General features: G+C 37.6%; 1 protein-coding gene across 2 annotated transcripts in view; it reads right to left on the minus strand.

Annotated features, from left to right (window-relative positions):
• Nucleotides 1-16,394, minus strand: part of TSNAX (translin associated factor X) — a 41,307-nt gene that overhangs the window by 15,737 nt on the left and 9,176 nt on the right. For both annotated transcript variants that reach the window (XR_006345374.1, XM_043925919.1), the window contains exon 4: nt 9,577-9,707. Coding sequence is in view for 1 of the 2 variants with exons in the window: in XM_043925919.1 (XP_043781854.1) it covers nt 9,577-9,707 (131 nt within the window). In the remaining variant the exon portion in view is untranslated. The remainder of the gene's footprint in view (nt 1-9,576; nt 9,708-16,394) is intronic.

A 16,394-nucleotide genomic window follows, 5' to 3' on the forward strand; every position in this document is an offset into this window, starting at 1 on the left:
CCCAGGTCTGTTTTGCAGCAAAGTTTCTTTTTCTGCTTCACCTCACTGAGTAAATTTTATCTGTTAAGAGCAAACCTGAATGAGTAGAAAAGTTAATAGCAATCTGGAGAGCTTCTGAATCCCCCAGAGCTGACTCTGGGATCCTGGGAGAGGATCACACTCTTTTCCTGTTACAATCGCTATAATACTCCCTGAAACAATTCTTCTCAGCACTTTCAACTCACTTGTCCCTTGGAGTGACAGTCAAATATTTTAACAGGAATACAAATTATTACTAATCAATATAAACCTAGAATTTTAAGTATATTCTTTTATTCCCTTACAACATTAAAATACATGTATTATAAAACCTGCTTCCCAAGTGATTTAAGATACAGCATAAACAATCCTTCAAACCATCCTGGTAATTCTTCAGTCATTTCTTGATTTTCAGATGTTGTTGGTGTGATCTTTCATTTGATTTGTCTTTCAGCTAAATGATGCCCCTGTCTGAGTCATGATTGATATTGGGAATATCATCCAACTTTTCCCATCCACTAAAATGATGGTCACTAGGAGACGGGGGGTCCTGCCCATTTGGGAATTTACAGGCCTGCCTCCATGTCAGCTTCCATCTCTCCCTACTGGTCATCATATCTCTGTTCCGTTCTCATCATTTACTCTCTTCTAACCACTGGAGGAAAGAGAGTAGAGGAGAAAAGAAAGGAAGCACATGGTGTCACTTGGGCTTGTGTGTGTCCTCTAGGTGTTTGGTGGGACCCAGGGCAGAGTCCCCTCCGCAGACCCCTTCCTGTGTGTGGAAACAGCTGCTCCCCTCTCCTCCCGGAGTGAGTCTCACACAAACCAAAGTTCCCTGAACTGACCTCACAACCTGTTACTGCAGCAGATCGGATTCTGCTACTGGGATGCTAGTCCAGCAAATATTCCATTCTATTTCCTTCAGTTAAGACTCCATAGGTACACAGTCTTTGGCTTTCTTCTCACTCTACACTCACTTTGGACAATTTTATCCTTGTCTATAAATTCAACTATAGCTTATAACTGATGCCTCCATGGCTGAAACTGTACCCCGCGTCTCTAAACCCATTAGGAAACTGCTCGGGTGCCATATTAACTACATCCAAAACCCAGTCTGTCTTCCATCTCTTAAAAATAACATCCGTGCTTAACCAGCTGGCCAAACCAGAAACCTACAGGTTTTCCTAGTTTATTCCCTTTTCTTTGCACTTTTTAAAAAGGCCATATTCTAAGAACATGCCCTTTTCTCTCCCCACCCACTGTTAAGCCAAAATGGAGATGTCCTAACTCCACATCAGGAATGACTGCCAGAGCCTCCTGATTCACCTCCCTGCCTCCAGCCTTCCTCCCAAATAAATGATAAAATCATAAAGGAAAGCAGACTTGAAATGAGGATGTCTGAGGTCCAAAAGTCAAACCGGTCTCTTACTAGGTGTATAAACTAAGGGAAGTCTATTAAGTTGCTGCACTTCAACGCCCTCATTTGTAAAATACAAACATCTACCTACATTGTAGGTTTTATATAAAATAATATTTCAGTGTCTGGTACAAGAGCCCTCTGTAACTACTGAATTAAACTGAAGTAGGAATTATTAAAATAAGAATGCTGGGCATTAACTTTTGTTAGAACAGTACTTTGTTGTTGCCGTTACTGTTCAGTCACTAAGTCGTGTCCGACTGTGGCCTCACGAACTGCAGCCCGCAAGGCTCCTCTGTCCCCACTATCCCCCAGAGCCTGCTCAAACTCATGCCCACTGAGTCGATGATGCGATCTGACTATTCATCCTCCACTGTCCCCACCCCTCTGCCTGCAATCTTTCTCAGATCAGGGTCTTTCCCAATGAGTCAGTTCTTCACAGCAGGTGGCCAAAGAACTGGAGCTTCAGCTTCAGCAATGAGTGTTCGGGGTTGATTTCCCTTAGAATTGACTGGTTGGATCTCCTTGCTGACAATGGGACTCTCAAGAGTCTTCTCCAGTACCACAATTCAAAAGCATCAATTCTTTAGCGCTCAGCCTTCTTCATGGTCCAGCTCTTACATTCAAACATGACTAGTGGAAAAACCATTCCTTTGACTATATGAACGTCCATCAGCAAAGTGATGTCTCTATTTTTTTAATACGCTGTCTAGGTTTGTCACAGTTATCCTTCCAAGGAGCAAGTGTCTTTTAATTTCATGGCTGTAGTCACCATCTGCAGTGATTCTGGAGCTCAAGAAAATAAAATCTGTCACTATTCCTACTTTTTCCCTATCTATTTGCCATTACATGATGGGACTGGATACCATGATCTTAGTCTCTTGAATGTTGTTTTAAGCCAGCTTTTTCACTCTCTTCTCTCACCTTCATCAAGGGGCTCTTTAGCTCCTCTTCACTCTCTGCCACCTTCTGTCATTAGGGTAGTATCATTTGCATATCTGAGGTTGTTGATATTTCTGCTGGCAATCTTGATTCCAGCTTGTGATTCACCCAGACTGGCATTTCACATGATGCACTCTGAATAGAAGTTAAATAAGCAGGGAGACAATATCCAGCCTTAATGCACTTCTTTCCCAATTTAGAACCAGTCAGTTGTTCCATGTTCAATTCTCACTGATGCTTCTTGACCCACATACAGGTTGCTCAGTGGACAGGTAAGGTGGTCTGGTACTCATCATTTCTTAAAAGAATTCTCCACAGTTTGTTGTCATCCACACAGTCAAAGGCTTTAGTCAATGAAGTAGATGTTTTTCTGGAACTCCCTTTTTTTCTCCATGATTCAACACATGTTGGCAATCTGATCTCTGGTTCCTCTGCCTCTCCAAAAACTCAGCTTGTACATTTGGAAGTTCTTGGTTTATGAACTGTTGAAGTCTAGCTTGAAGGATTTTGAGCATAACTTTACTAGCATGTGAAATGAGTGCAACTGTACAGTAGTTTTAACATTCCTTGGCATTGCCCTTCTTTGGGACCGGAATGAAAACTGACCTTTTCCATTCTGTGGCCACTGCTGGGTTTTCCAAATTTGCTGATATCTTGAGCACAGCACTTTAACATCATCATCTTTTAGGATTTAAATAGCACAGCTGGAATTCCATCACCTCCACTAGGTTTGCTCATAGTAATTAATGCTTCCTAGGGCCCACTTGCCTTCACACTCTCAATGATGTCCAGCTCTAGATGAGTGACCACACATTAGGGTCATTAAGACTTCTTTTGTATAGTTCTTCTGTGTATTCTTGCCATCTCTTCTTAATCTCTTATGCTTCTGTTAGATCCTTACTGTTTCTGTCCTTTATTATGCCCATCCTTGCATGAAATATTCCCTTGTTATCTCCAATTTTTTTAAAGAGATCTCTAGTCTTTTCCATCCTATTGTTTATTTTTCTGTTTCTATGCATTGTTCATTTAAGAAGGCCTTCTTATCTCTTCATGCTATTCTCTGGAACTCTGCATTCTATTGGGTGTATTTTTTCCTTTTTCCCCTGCCTTTTGCTTCTCTTCTTTCCTCAGTTACGTGTAAAGACTCCTCAGACAACCACTTTGCTTTCTCACATTTCTTTCGCTTTTGGTCACTGTCTCCTGTACTATGTTATGAACCTCTGTCTACAGTTCTTTAGGCACTCTTTGTCTACCAGATCTAATCCCTTGAATCTGTTTTGTCACCTCCACTGTATAATCATGAGGGAGCTGATTTAAGTCATTCCTGAATGGTCCTGTGGTTTTTCCTACTTTCTTCAATTTAAGCCCGAGTTTTGCAATAAGGAGCTCATGATCTGAGCCACAGTCAGCTCCAGGTCTTGCTTTTGCTGACTATATTGACTATATAAGACAATATTTAAAACTTCCTTAAACAAAGCAATCGTTTTCGGGGTTTGTCTTCTTTCCAACGTATTAACTCATAGTTTAGAGGCCATTATTCTTTCAAAATGTTACCCTAGCTCAATGTACACTATCATATCAAGAAGTAATAATAAATTACTTTGAGGGACACTATTGTTGGAATAAGGATCTCTCTGACTTGGTGTGTGTATGTTCAAACTGAGTAGGAAGTTGTCTCATCCATGCTTCCTACTTAGCATTCCCACCCCAAGTCTTACCAACTGACAGATGTCAAGAGTAACTTGATGAAACAGGATTTCAGAAAAGCAGTAAGAGTGTTCACAGATGAAAAGAGAAACTGGGTGAAAAGACCTGCCTACACTTGGACCTCCCTACACACTAAGTAGTGTGTATCCAACATTTACCTTAAAAGAATGGTCACAATCTCTGTGACCCAGAAAATGCCTATGAGAGATTTTCTCATGGTCACAGGAGTCACTACAAAAGTTTGCAGTATGATATAAACAAGTAATTGCAATCAAAGCAGTCACAAGAAATGTACCCTGAATCATCTCACATTTACATGCAAATTTAAACTATATATTTTAATCTATGCAATTAAAATATTTTATTAAATAAATTTAATTAAATTTATTAATATTTCATTAAAATATTTTATTTTATCTATGTAAAACAAAAGGAAGTGAGAGTCTTTAATCAGATACAGGATCTAAGATCATCAAATAAAAGCCACTGGCTTTGCAGAAAGCAATTACAGTGTAAAGTACCAACTACTAACTAGCAAAATGAGTTGGTATAACAAGTTTATCAGGGTAGATAAACAAGCCAGATTCCAATTCCAATGCCATCTCTAAGCTCATTTACAAATTAAGGTGGTGGCACAGGATGTCCTCCAACGTCTCTTTCAGTTTTAAAATTATTTTTGCATTAGGCAAATGAATGCTTCCAAACAAAATTAAAATACATGCAGAAAAAAACATAAATCTATCAACAGGCATATGCCTGGATTTCCCAGTAAGCCAAATGGACATCAAATTATTGAACTGGGCAGAGAAAAATTAACTATCCATCAAAAATATTTCATTGTCTTTGGCACAGAGAGCATCTTTCCCATTCTTCCTTGAAGTTACATGTGGACATGTAACTGGCCAATAAAACGTGGGCAGTAGTGATGGATGCCATCTCAAGAGCGCCCATAAAACCCTCAGGCGTGACTCTGTACTCATTCCGTCCACAGCCTGCCAGCTGTGTGTTGGTGACCTGGCTCATCCTGGAACCACACACTGGTAATATCAGAGCCCCAAGGGCCTGGGTCTATCAATGACTAAGCAGGCAGAGCACACGCAAACCACCATCGCAAAGCCTGGACCTCAAATGAGAAAGAAATGGTTCCTATTTTGTTACGCCACCAAAACATCATAAGTTTAATCATTTGTTTCCTGTGAATGAATGGGAAGCTTCATTCCCGTTAGTTCAGGTAAAGCACCTGAATTAACATCTCTGCACACAAAATCTCACAAAAAGAAAAATTCAATGTTTAGCTATATCTTTTCTCCTTCACTAAATTCTTCCATTATTTATTCCAAAGGTTTGCAGATCTTCATGTTCACTTTTTCACTAAGCCATCTCAATTGTGCTAATATACTGAAATGATATCAAATTTTTCTGTACTGATATGAGCTTTAGAATATCTCTAAAGATTAATATTGATACTATTTTTGTATTATATCTAAGCAACCGCCCCTGGAAACATGTTTCCTTTTGGAAGCAACAAAAAACAGTCAAACAAAAATCTGCAAAAGCAAATCATTAGATAAAAGATTTGGCTGAACAACAAGAACAAAAAAGCCCTTTTAAAATACTTTTGCTCTTCATTCTGTCAACATTTATCAAACAGCTATTAAGTGTCTGGGATACCCCAGTTAACAATAACAAAAAACTTTTTGTAGAGACTTAGAGAGTCCACATTCTAGTAGAGGAAGAGAAACAATAAAGAAACCTAACAAATAAGGAGATTAGAGAGTATGTCAAAGTTGTTAAGTGCTATGGGGGGGGGAAAGAGCAACATAAGAGTTATAATGTGTTCTGGATTATTTAAGAAAAACCTTCATATTTGGACAAAGAGAAATTTAAGCAATATAAAGCCTTTAGTTGGGGTAAGGTTCTAAAGTTCAACAGGTAAATTAAATCCACACAATAAGCAAGCAATGGTACCACTTACTAGCTTATGACCTTGAACAAGTTGCTTAACTCCTGTAAGTCTCAATTTCCCCACTTAAGAAGTGGTAAAAATATTTATGACTCAGGGATACTGCAAAGGTCACATAAATATTTAATATATAAAGAGCAACAGTTTTAAAAAATATCTGTACCTGGCCCAAAACTCTCACTCAACCCATCATTCGCATTTTCGGATAAGAGAATTAAAATATTAGTTAGTGTCTGAACTTAAGTTTTTAGCACTAGGATGTCTCAAAATTAAATGACAATTTTTAATATTATCACAATGATATAAATTAAACCCAAAAAAGTACTTTTTTGCTTTGAGATGGAGGGAATTTCCCCCAACTGTTAATTTTTCAACAAGAGGAAAAAAAAAAAAAACCAAAAAATATGATAGGGCACCAAAAAGTTTTAAGTGATTTATTTCAAGTAACTAATTATTTGTCATTTGTTTAACAATCCCTTGGGACAATCTGTAATGTACTCTGATAAGAAATGTGTAGAAAACAGACCTAACTTTTTGTTGTTGTTCAATTATTAGTAGGATACTCAATGTTTGAGCTAACACAAGTATCCCTTAGGGAAATGCTCTGCGTGCCATTAGCACTATTCTTAATGAGGAAAAGCACGGAACTCCTTTAGTTCAATGCCAGAATTGTTTTATCTTCAAGTCAAAAGAACAACTATTTGGAGTAACACCAAAACAAGCATTTAACAATTACAAGCAGCAAGCTATTCATAAGCATCACATTGTTACTGCTACTGTAATTATAAATAAACTTATTTTATCAAGTAAAATATCTATGAGCAAATTTTTAAGTCCCAGACACTTCTCTTGACTGTTTTATTCCTTAACTTTAAGGAAACAAATTTTTATTGCATTAATTTAAAGAACCTCATTTTATTTTAAAGACTTCCTATAGAAAAGTGAGATACAGAGAATCCTTAAATATTTAATTCATGGGTAGGTAATCTCAAAACGTACAAATCATAAACAAAAGTCTTAAATGGAAGATGTACTTAGTCGCTCATTCGTGTCTGACTCTTTGCAACCCCATGGACTGTAGCCCCCAGGCTCCGCTATCCACGGGATTCTCCAGGAAAGAATACTGGAGTAGGCTGCCATGCCCTCCTCCAGGGGATCTTCTCAACCCAGGGACTGAACCCAAGTCTTCCACACTGTGGGCAGATGGATGCTTTACCGTCTGAGCCACTAGGGAAGCCCTAAATGAAATACAGTGCTTATAAGCACTAATCCCCATAACATTCATAATCCTATGATTGTGATTTAATAATTCATAACCCTCAGTGATACTGAAGTGGGAACAACTGAAGAAAGATTCCTCCCATCTTACTAATGCCCTAACTAAACTTTTTCCCAGGGTTAGTGTTTCTTTTCTGATTCAAGAAACACTCTACTGATTCAATGAAATGTCCCCTTTGCCTTTTTTCCCCATTCCTGTTTTGTTCTAAAAGCCAAGCATGACTTCTTAAGTAACATTCTGTGTGTCACTATCCATATGGTCCTTGCTCTTATTTAAAGCCATTCCTTATACTTTACTCACTGATCAATGAAGGACCTACAACATAACCTACTGGATCAAATGAAGCAAATCAACATCTCTAGATTAATTATGCCTCTTTTGGAACTTCACATAAATGGAATTATACAGTTAGATACTCTTTTGTGTCTGCTTATTTTGTCCAACAGAATGAGAAATTCATATTTGATGCTGCACACCTTTATCTTTTTCTAATGCTATGGAGTACTACATTGGACAACTACATCACAATGTACCCATTGTCCTGTTGATCAGGGTCATCTTTGACTTTTAGGATATTATGATTATAGCTGTTCTGAGATCTCCTGCACATGTTTTTTGGTGATATAATCCTCACTTTTCTCAGGTACATATCCAGAAGTAATCATATGGTAAACACAGGTTTTTTGCCAGATGCCACCAAAGTTTTTTTTAAATAGTATGGTCAGTATCTACAATTTAGTTATTCTGGTGAGTGAATGGTACCTCATTTGGTTTCACTTTACACTACTCTAGTGAATAATGATGCTGAGCACTTTTTTGTGAATATTCATAGTCATCTGAATAGTCACATTCTGGGGCCCCTATTCAACTATTTTTGTCCATTTTTAAAATTGACTTCTTATTGATTTGTAGGAACTCTCCACATATTCTATATGAGTTCTCTATCCAAAGTATGTACTTAAACGTCATCTCTCAGACTTCAATTTGCCTTTTTGCTTCCTTAATGATGTCTTTTGATAAAGAGAAATTCTTAATTTTAACAAAATTAAATCAATCCAATTTTCCTTTAGTAGTTAATACTGTCATTTAAAAAATCTTTCCTACTACAAGGTCATAAAGACATTCTCATACGTTCTCTTCTAGAGGCCTGTTTAAATTTCCTTCTTCCTACCATTACCTCTGATCTTCCTTCCCAATCCTCCCAAATTTGTCATATGCAAGGTTGTGCTGCCTGACAACATAAACGGAATTCATAAAGCTTTTTTAATTATGTGTGCTATTAATTTAAAAATCAAATAAATCCCTGATAGTAAATAATAATTATGAGGAAGGAAATGTATCTCCTTTCAGAAGACACCATAATGACTCTTCATATCACTTTAGCTTATAATAACGTATCTTCAACTTTAACTGATGTATGCAGGCACTTTCTCTTACTAATATTAAGACATTTCAACAACCACAGGTTGACATTTCTGAAAAACAAGTCCTGAAATGATAAATATTGAGACTAAAACTGAACATATATTGAACAGATACCAAATGAACTCATTTCTTACTACTGAACTGACCTCAGCTTAGTGGAATCAACTCTTTGATAGAAAACAACTTCGATTTACTTCTATAAATATGAATCAAACTTTGACTTTGTCTTTCTGCAAATTTTAGGGGATGCCCGAGTTATACAGTTCTATTAGTGAACTCACAAGAAAAGGATGAAGAGGATCAGATCAAGTACTTTAAACGTTTGTGCAACTGATTTATAAATGGTGATAATCACCAAGATCCAATACTCCATGAAACTTTTTAAATGAATATATAAAACCCAGTCTTATTCTAGAATTCCCAGTATGGAGTCGCACTATGAGATGTTTTGGTCCATCTGGCTAGGTGATACATCCTCTTTTTATGAACCTACAATGACTGAAACTTAGAGCCACAAGTGAAATATACTCATGGTGGGGAATGAGATACACCCTGTCTGAATACACTCTACTCACTCAAGAATAAAGTTTCTCTATTAAGGGTGTCTTCTCAATTACTTTATCAAAATCTATCAATGACTATCACTACACAGGAAAATAAAGCCAAGTAAGCATTTTAAAATTATCTTTATATTACTACTCAGAAGTCCCAGTTTTTTAAAGCCAATAATATTTACTGTTAATTATAATTCATGCAATGCATACATAAATCATTTAACATACTATTATCTTTTAAACATTACCACTAAAGTAAACCTAGACTCACCTGTAGTAATGGCTCTGTGGAATTGATGCATGTCTTCTACTGAGAGCTCTTGAGCTACCTGCAAAATCTTTTGTCTGACACCATCCAATTTAACTTCTGATTCAGTCAATATTTCTTCCATATCAGGTGCACTACAATCAAGATATTGGGAACTTTTAAAATATCAGTGAAATTGATAGTGAAAAACTGAAATAAAACACATATCAACTAATGTACAGCTAAATAAATATGCTATGTATCTTGAAACTTCTAACTCAAAAGTACAACTATAGTTTATTAAAAATAGGTGAAAAACATGGAAAATGCTTTAACATAATATTCAGTGTAAAGAAGTATAAGAAGCTGTATTTATAACATAACCATAACTACAAGAGAAATTATGTTCATAAAAACATGGCATCTGGATGAATGGATAAAGAAGTTGTGGTACATATATACAGTGGAATATTACTTAGCCATAAGAAGGAATGAAATTAGGTTGTTTACAGTGATGTGGACGGACCTAGAGTCTGTCATACAAAGTAAGTAAGTCAAAAAGAGAAAAATAAATATTGTACATTGATGCATATATATGGAGTCTAGTAAAGTTGTACTGATGAACCTGAGGGGCAGGAATAGAAATGCAGATGCAGAGAACAGATTGTGGACACTGCAGGAGAAGGAGAGGGTGGGACAAATTGAGAGAGTAGCACTAACATATATACACTCAGTTCAGTTCAGTTGCTCAGTCATGTCCAACTTTTTGGGCCCACACAGAATACAGCATGCCAGGCTTTCCTGTCCATCACCAACTCCCGGAGCTTGCTGAAACTCATGCCCATTGAGCTGGTGATGCTAACCATCTTATCCCCTGTCGTCCCATTCTCCTCCTGCCTTCAATCATTCCCAGCATCAGGGTCTCTTCTAATGAGTCAGTTCTTGGCATCAAGTGGCCAAAGTCTTGGAGCTTCAGCACCAGTCCTCCCAGTGAACACCCAGGACTGATTTCCTTCCGTGTGTGAAAGAGGTAGCTAACGGCAAGCTGCTGCACAGCACGGGCAGCTCAGCTCGTGCCCCTGATGACCTAGACGGCGGGACGGGGTTGGGTGGGAGTGAGGCTCCAGAGCGAGGGGACACATGTGAACTGACAGTGACTCACGCTCTCGCACAGCACAAACCAACACAACACTGGAAAGCAGTTATTCTCAACAACAAGACATCTAGAGAGGCCTACTTTCCATCAGATGGAATAACATGGCTTTGTCAGCCCACCATAAACAACTGAAGAGAAATAAACACATAACAACAGATCAATAAAAAGGTTTTCAGACACTGTGAAACGGGCAGCATAGGACAGCATGAGAGGTGAGTGAAAAAAAGGACGTGTGCGCTACGACTGTCCCATCTGACTGCTGCAGAGTTTCCAAAGGACAGTGCGGGCATGAGAAACTTAGGTGGACCTGGGAGTCTCCCGCAGTAGAGACGGGGAAGAAGGGCGTTCACAGTGGTCAAGATGGCTAAAACTTGCAAGGCAAAAAAACAAAGGAGAAAACTACATGCAGGGAATTTCACAGATCTACAGAAGGGGACTACTCATGTCTTCAGTTGAATTTTGATTAGTGTGAATTTGTGAGGCTGAAAAAAGGCCCACTCTAAGTGAACACACAAAATAATCTCAATAGCCCATACAAGACCAGAAATAGTTGATTCATCACTGGCACACTGACAGTACAAAATGTATTAAAGGAAGTTCTTTAGGCAAAAGAAAAATGATGCCAGATGAAAACATGGTTCTATTAATAAAGGAATAAGGGACACCAGAAATGGTAAATATATGGAAAAATATAACTTTTTAATTTAAAAAATCATACTCTTTAAAAATAATAATGTATTATGGGGAGTATTACTTTTATTTAAACAATATTATTTTAAAATTTTTAAGTAAAAACAATAATCCCCAAAATAATTATTACTTTTACTTAAACAATACAGTTTTCTAATTAAAAAGTTATCTTTTTCCATATATTTACCACTTCTGGTATATTATGGGCTAAACCAGGTGGCACTGTAGTAATGAATCTGCCTGCCAATGCAGGAGTACAGGTTCCATCCCTGGGTTGGGAAAATCCCCTTGAGTGGGAAATGGCAACCCGCTCCAGTATTCTTGCCTGGAAAATTCCATGCATAGAGGAGTCTGGGGGTTACAGTCCATGGGGCCACAAAGAGTCAGACATGACTGAGTATACAGCCACAGGGACTATAAATAAGATAGAAGTACCATGTATTTCAGAAGTAGTACAAAGGCCAAGCTTGTAAAAGTGAAATGGAAAAGAAAGAATAGAATTATAGGGTTCATATATTATAGGCAAAGTGATATGCAAGCTGTCCTTACTCTGCACAGTCTCATGTTAACTGGTATCTGTGCATATCAACACTGTGACCTCAATTTACAAAGTAACTCTTACCACAGAAGCATGCAAAGGAAAGACATGATTCTGAAACGTACACATTTCAGTTAACAGGGTACTGTACAAAGTGAGGACAGCAGGCTGTGACAAGTCATATATTACAAACCATAAAACCACCACTACAAAAACAAAAAACAAGTACAGTTAATAAACCAACAAATAAGATAAAAAATGGAATTATAAAAAATACTCAATCCAAAATAAGGCAAAAAAAAAAAGGAAAATGGATCACAGATTGAATTTCAACCATATCAATAATCACATTAAATGTAAATGGTCTAAACACCTCTGTAAAAGGCAGAGATTAGATAAAATTGATAAACGGATTAAAAAACAAGAAAGATAAGAAAGCCTTTTAAAATATATATGGTGTTAAAGTGTTAGCCACTCAGTCATGCCTAACTCTGTGACCCCATGAACTGCAGCCACAAGGCTCTTCTGTCCATGGAGTTCTCCAGGCAAGAATACTGGAGTGGGTAGCCATTCCCTTCTCCAAGGGATCTTCCTGACCTTGGGATTGAACCCAGTCTCCAGCATTGCAGGCAGTTCTTTACTGTCTAAGTCACCAGGGAAGTCCAGACATAAATACATTTAAAATAAAAGGATGAATAAAGATATACCCTGTTGACACTAATCAAAAGAAAATGAGAGTAGTTATTAACATAATAACAAAGCAGATTTCAAGACAAAGAATATTTCCAGGGATACAATCATAATAATAATGGGTCAATTCATCAAGTGAACAGAACAATCCTAAATGTTAATACATCAAATGAAAGAACTTAAACACAGGACTTCTGGATCCCAGACTCGCGCGGGATGCCCCACGTCATCCGGATCGCTTGTATGCTCAGGAGCAGTAGCAGATGACAAAACGAATGAACATTCCATTGTCAAATATCACACCTGATACCGAGCATCTTCGCTCAGCTTGTCAGCATCATCTTTCACACTGCATTTGGTCTTCCCACTGTGGTTAGCTCCGCCCAGCCATCAACTACTGGCAACCCCTCCCTTGGCCTGGCCCAGTCAGAACTCTACAGAAATCACTTCACCTACAGATCGGTTATCAACTCAAGGCAGTGCTGTATAGTTGGAGAAGTCCTGAGACTACAGGAAGAGTAAAACTGAAATCCAGAGGCAGGAGACTTAAGCCCAAAACCTGAGAACACCAGAAAACTCCTGACTACATGGAACTTTAAGTAATAAGTGACCATCCAAAAGCCTCCATACCTACACTGAAACCAACCACCACCCAAGAGCCAATAAGTTTTAGAGCAAGACATACCACACAAATTCTCCAGCAACACAGGAACATAGCCCTGAACGTCAACATACAGGCTGCCCAAGGTCACACCTAACACATAGACCCATCTCAAAACTCATTACTGGGCACTCCATTGCTCTCCAAAGAGAAGAAATCAAGTTCCACGCACAAGAACACCAACGCAAGCTTCCCTAACCAGGAAACCTTGACAAGCCAATCGTCTAACCCCACCCACTGGGTAAAACCTCCACAATAAAGAGGAACCACAAACCTCCAGAATACAGAAAGCCCACTCCAGACACAGCAATCTAAACAAGATGAAAAGGCAAAGAAATACCCAACAGGTAAAGGAACATGAAAAATGCCCAAGTCAAACAAAAGAGGAGGAGATAGGGAGTCTATCTGAAAAAAAATTTAGAATAATGATAATAAAAATGATCCAAAATCTTGAAAACAAAATGGAGTTACAGATAAATTGCCTGGAGACAAAGATTGAAAAGATGCAAGAAATGTTTAATAAAGACCTAGAAGAAATAAAAAAGAGTCAATTAAAAATGAATAATGCAATAAATGAGATCAAAAACACTCTGGAGGGAACCAAGAGTAGAATATAGGAAGATAGGATAAGTGACGTAGAAGATAAAATGGTGGAAATAAATGAAGCAGAGAGTAAAAAAGAAAAAAGGATCAAAAGAAATGAGGACAACCTCAGGGACCTCTGGGACACTGTGAAACACCCCAACATTCGAATCATAGGAGTTCCAGAAGAAGAAGACAAAAAGAAAGGCCATGAGAAAATACTTGAGGAGATAATAGCTGAAAACTTCCCTAAAATGGGGAAGGAAATAGCCACACAAGTCCAAGAAACCTAGAGAGACCCAAACAGGATAAACCCAAGGCAAAACAGCCCAAGGCACATATTAATCAAATTAACAAAGATCAAACACAAAGAACAAATACTAAAAGCAGCAAGGGAGAAACAACAAATAACACACAAAGGGATTCCCATAAGGATAACAGCTGACCTATCAATAGAAACCCTCCAGGCCAGAAGGGAATGGCAGGACATACTGAAAGTAATGAAAGGGAATAACCTACAACCTAGATTACTGTACCCAGCAAGGATCTCATTCAGATATGAAGGAGAATTCAAAAGCTTTACAGACAAGCTAAAGCTGAGAGAATTCAGCACCACCCAACCAGCTCTTCAACAAATGCTAAAGGATCTTCTCTAGACAGGAAATGCAGAAAGGCTGTATAAATGTGAACCCAAAACAACAAAGTAAATGGCAATGGGACCACACCTATCAATAATTACCCTAAATGTAAATGGGTTGAATGCCCCAACCAAAAGACAAAGATTGGCTGAATGGATACAAAAACAAGACCCCTATATATGCTGTCTACAAGAGACCCACCTCAAAACAAGAGACACATACAGACTAAAAGTGAAGGGCTGGAAAAAAATATTTCACGCAAACGGAGACCAAAAGAAAGCAGCAGTCGCAATACTCATATCAGATAAAATAGACTTTCAAATAAAGGATGTGAAAAGAGACAAAGAAGGACACTACATAATGATCAAAGGATCAATCCAAGAACAAGATATAACAATTATAAATATATATGCACCCAACATAGGAGCACTGCAATATGTACGGCAAACGCTAACGAGTATGAAAGAGGAAATTAATAGTAACACAATAATAGTGGGAGACTTTAATACCCCACTCACAACTATGGATAGATCAACTAAACAGAAAATTAACAAGGAAAAACAAACCTTAAATGATACAATGGACCAGCTAGACCTAATTGATATCTATAGGACATTTCACCCCAAAACAATCAACTTCACCTTTTTCTCAAGTGCACACGGAACCTTCTCCAGAATAGATCACATCCTGGGCCACAAATCTGGTCTTGGAAAATTCAAAAAAATTGAAATCATTCCAGTCATCTTTTCTGACCACAGTGCAGTATCTCAATTACAGGAAAAAAATTGTTAAAAATTCAAACATATGGAGGTTAAATACTACGCTTCTGAATAACCAACAAATCATAGAAGAAATCAAAATATGTATAGAAATGAATGAAAATGAAAACACAACAACCCAAAACCTATGGGACACTGTAAAAGCAGTGCTAAGGGGAAGGTTCATAGCATTACAGGCTTACATCAAGAAACAAGAAAAAAGCCAAATAAATAACCTAACTCTACACCTAAAGCAATCAGAGAAGGAAGAAATGAAGAACCCCAGGGTTAGCAGAAGGAAAGAAATCTTAAAAATCAGGGCAGAAATAAATGCAAAAGAAACTAAAGAGACCATAGCAAAAATCAACAAAGCTAAAAGCTGGTTTTTTTAAAAAATAAACAAAATTGACAAACCATTAGCAAGACTCATTAAGAAAGAAAGACAGAAGAACCAAATTAACAAAATTAGAAATGAAAATGGAGAGATCACAACAGACAACACTGAAATACAACGGATCATAAGAGACTACTACCAGCAGCTCTATGCCAATAAAATGGACAACTTGGATGAAATGGAAAAATTCTTAGAAAAGTATAACTTTCCAAAACTGAACCAGGAAGAAATAGAAGATCTTAACAGACCCATCACAAGCAAGGAAATCGAAACTGTAATCAGAAATCTTCCAGCAAACAAAAGCCCAGGACCAGATGGCTTCACAGCTGAATTCTACCAAAAATTCAGAGAAGAGCTAACACCTATCTTATTCAAACTCTTCCAGAAAATTGCAGAAGAAGGTAAACTTCCAAACTCATTCTATGAGGCCACCATCACCCTAATTCCAAAACCAGACAAAGATGCCACAAAAAAAGAAAACTACAGGCCAATATCACTGATGAACATAGATGCAAAAATCCTTAACAAAATTCTAGCAAACAGAATCCAACAACATATTAAAAAAATCATACACCATGACCAAGTGGGCTTTATCCCAGGAATGCAAGGATTCTTTAATATCTGCAAATCAATCAATGTAATATACCACTTTAACAAATTGAAAGATAAAAACCATATGATTATCTCAATAGATGCAGAGAAAGCCTTTGACAAAATTCAACACTCATTTATGAT

The sequence above is a fragment of the Cervus elaphus genome, chromosome 15 (genome assembly GCF_910594005.1).
Source record: "Cervus elaphus chromosome 15, mCerEla1.1, whole genome shotgun sequence".
Classification (NCBI taxonomy): domain Eukaryota; kingdom Metazoa; phylum Chordata; class Mammalia; order Artiodactyla; family Cervidae; genus Cervus; species Cervus elaphus.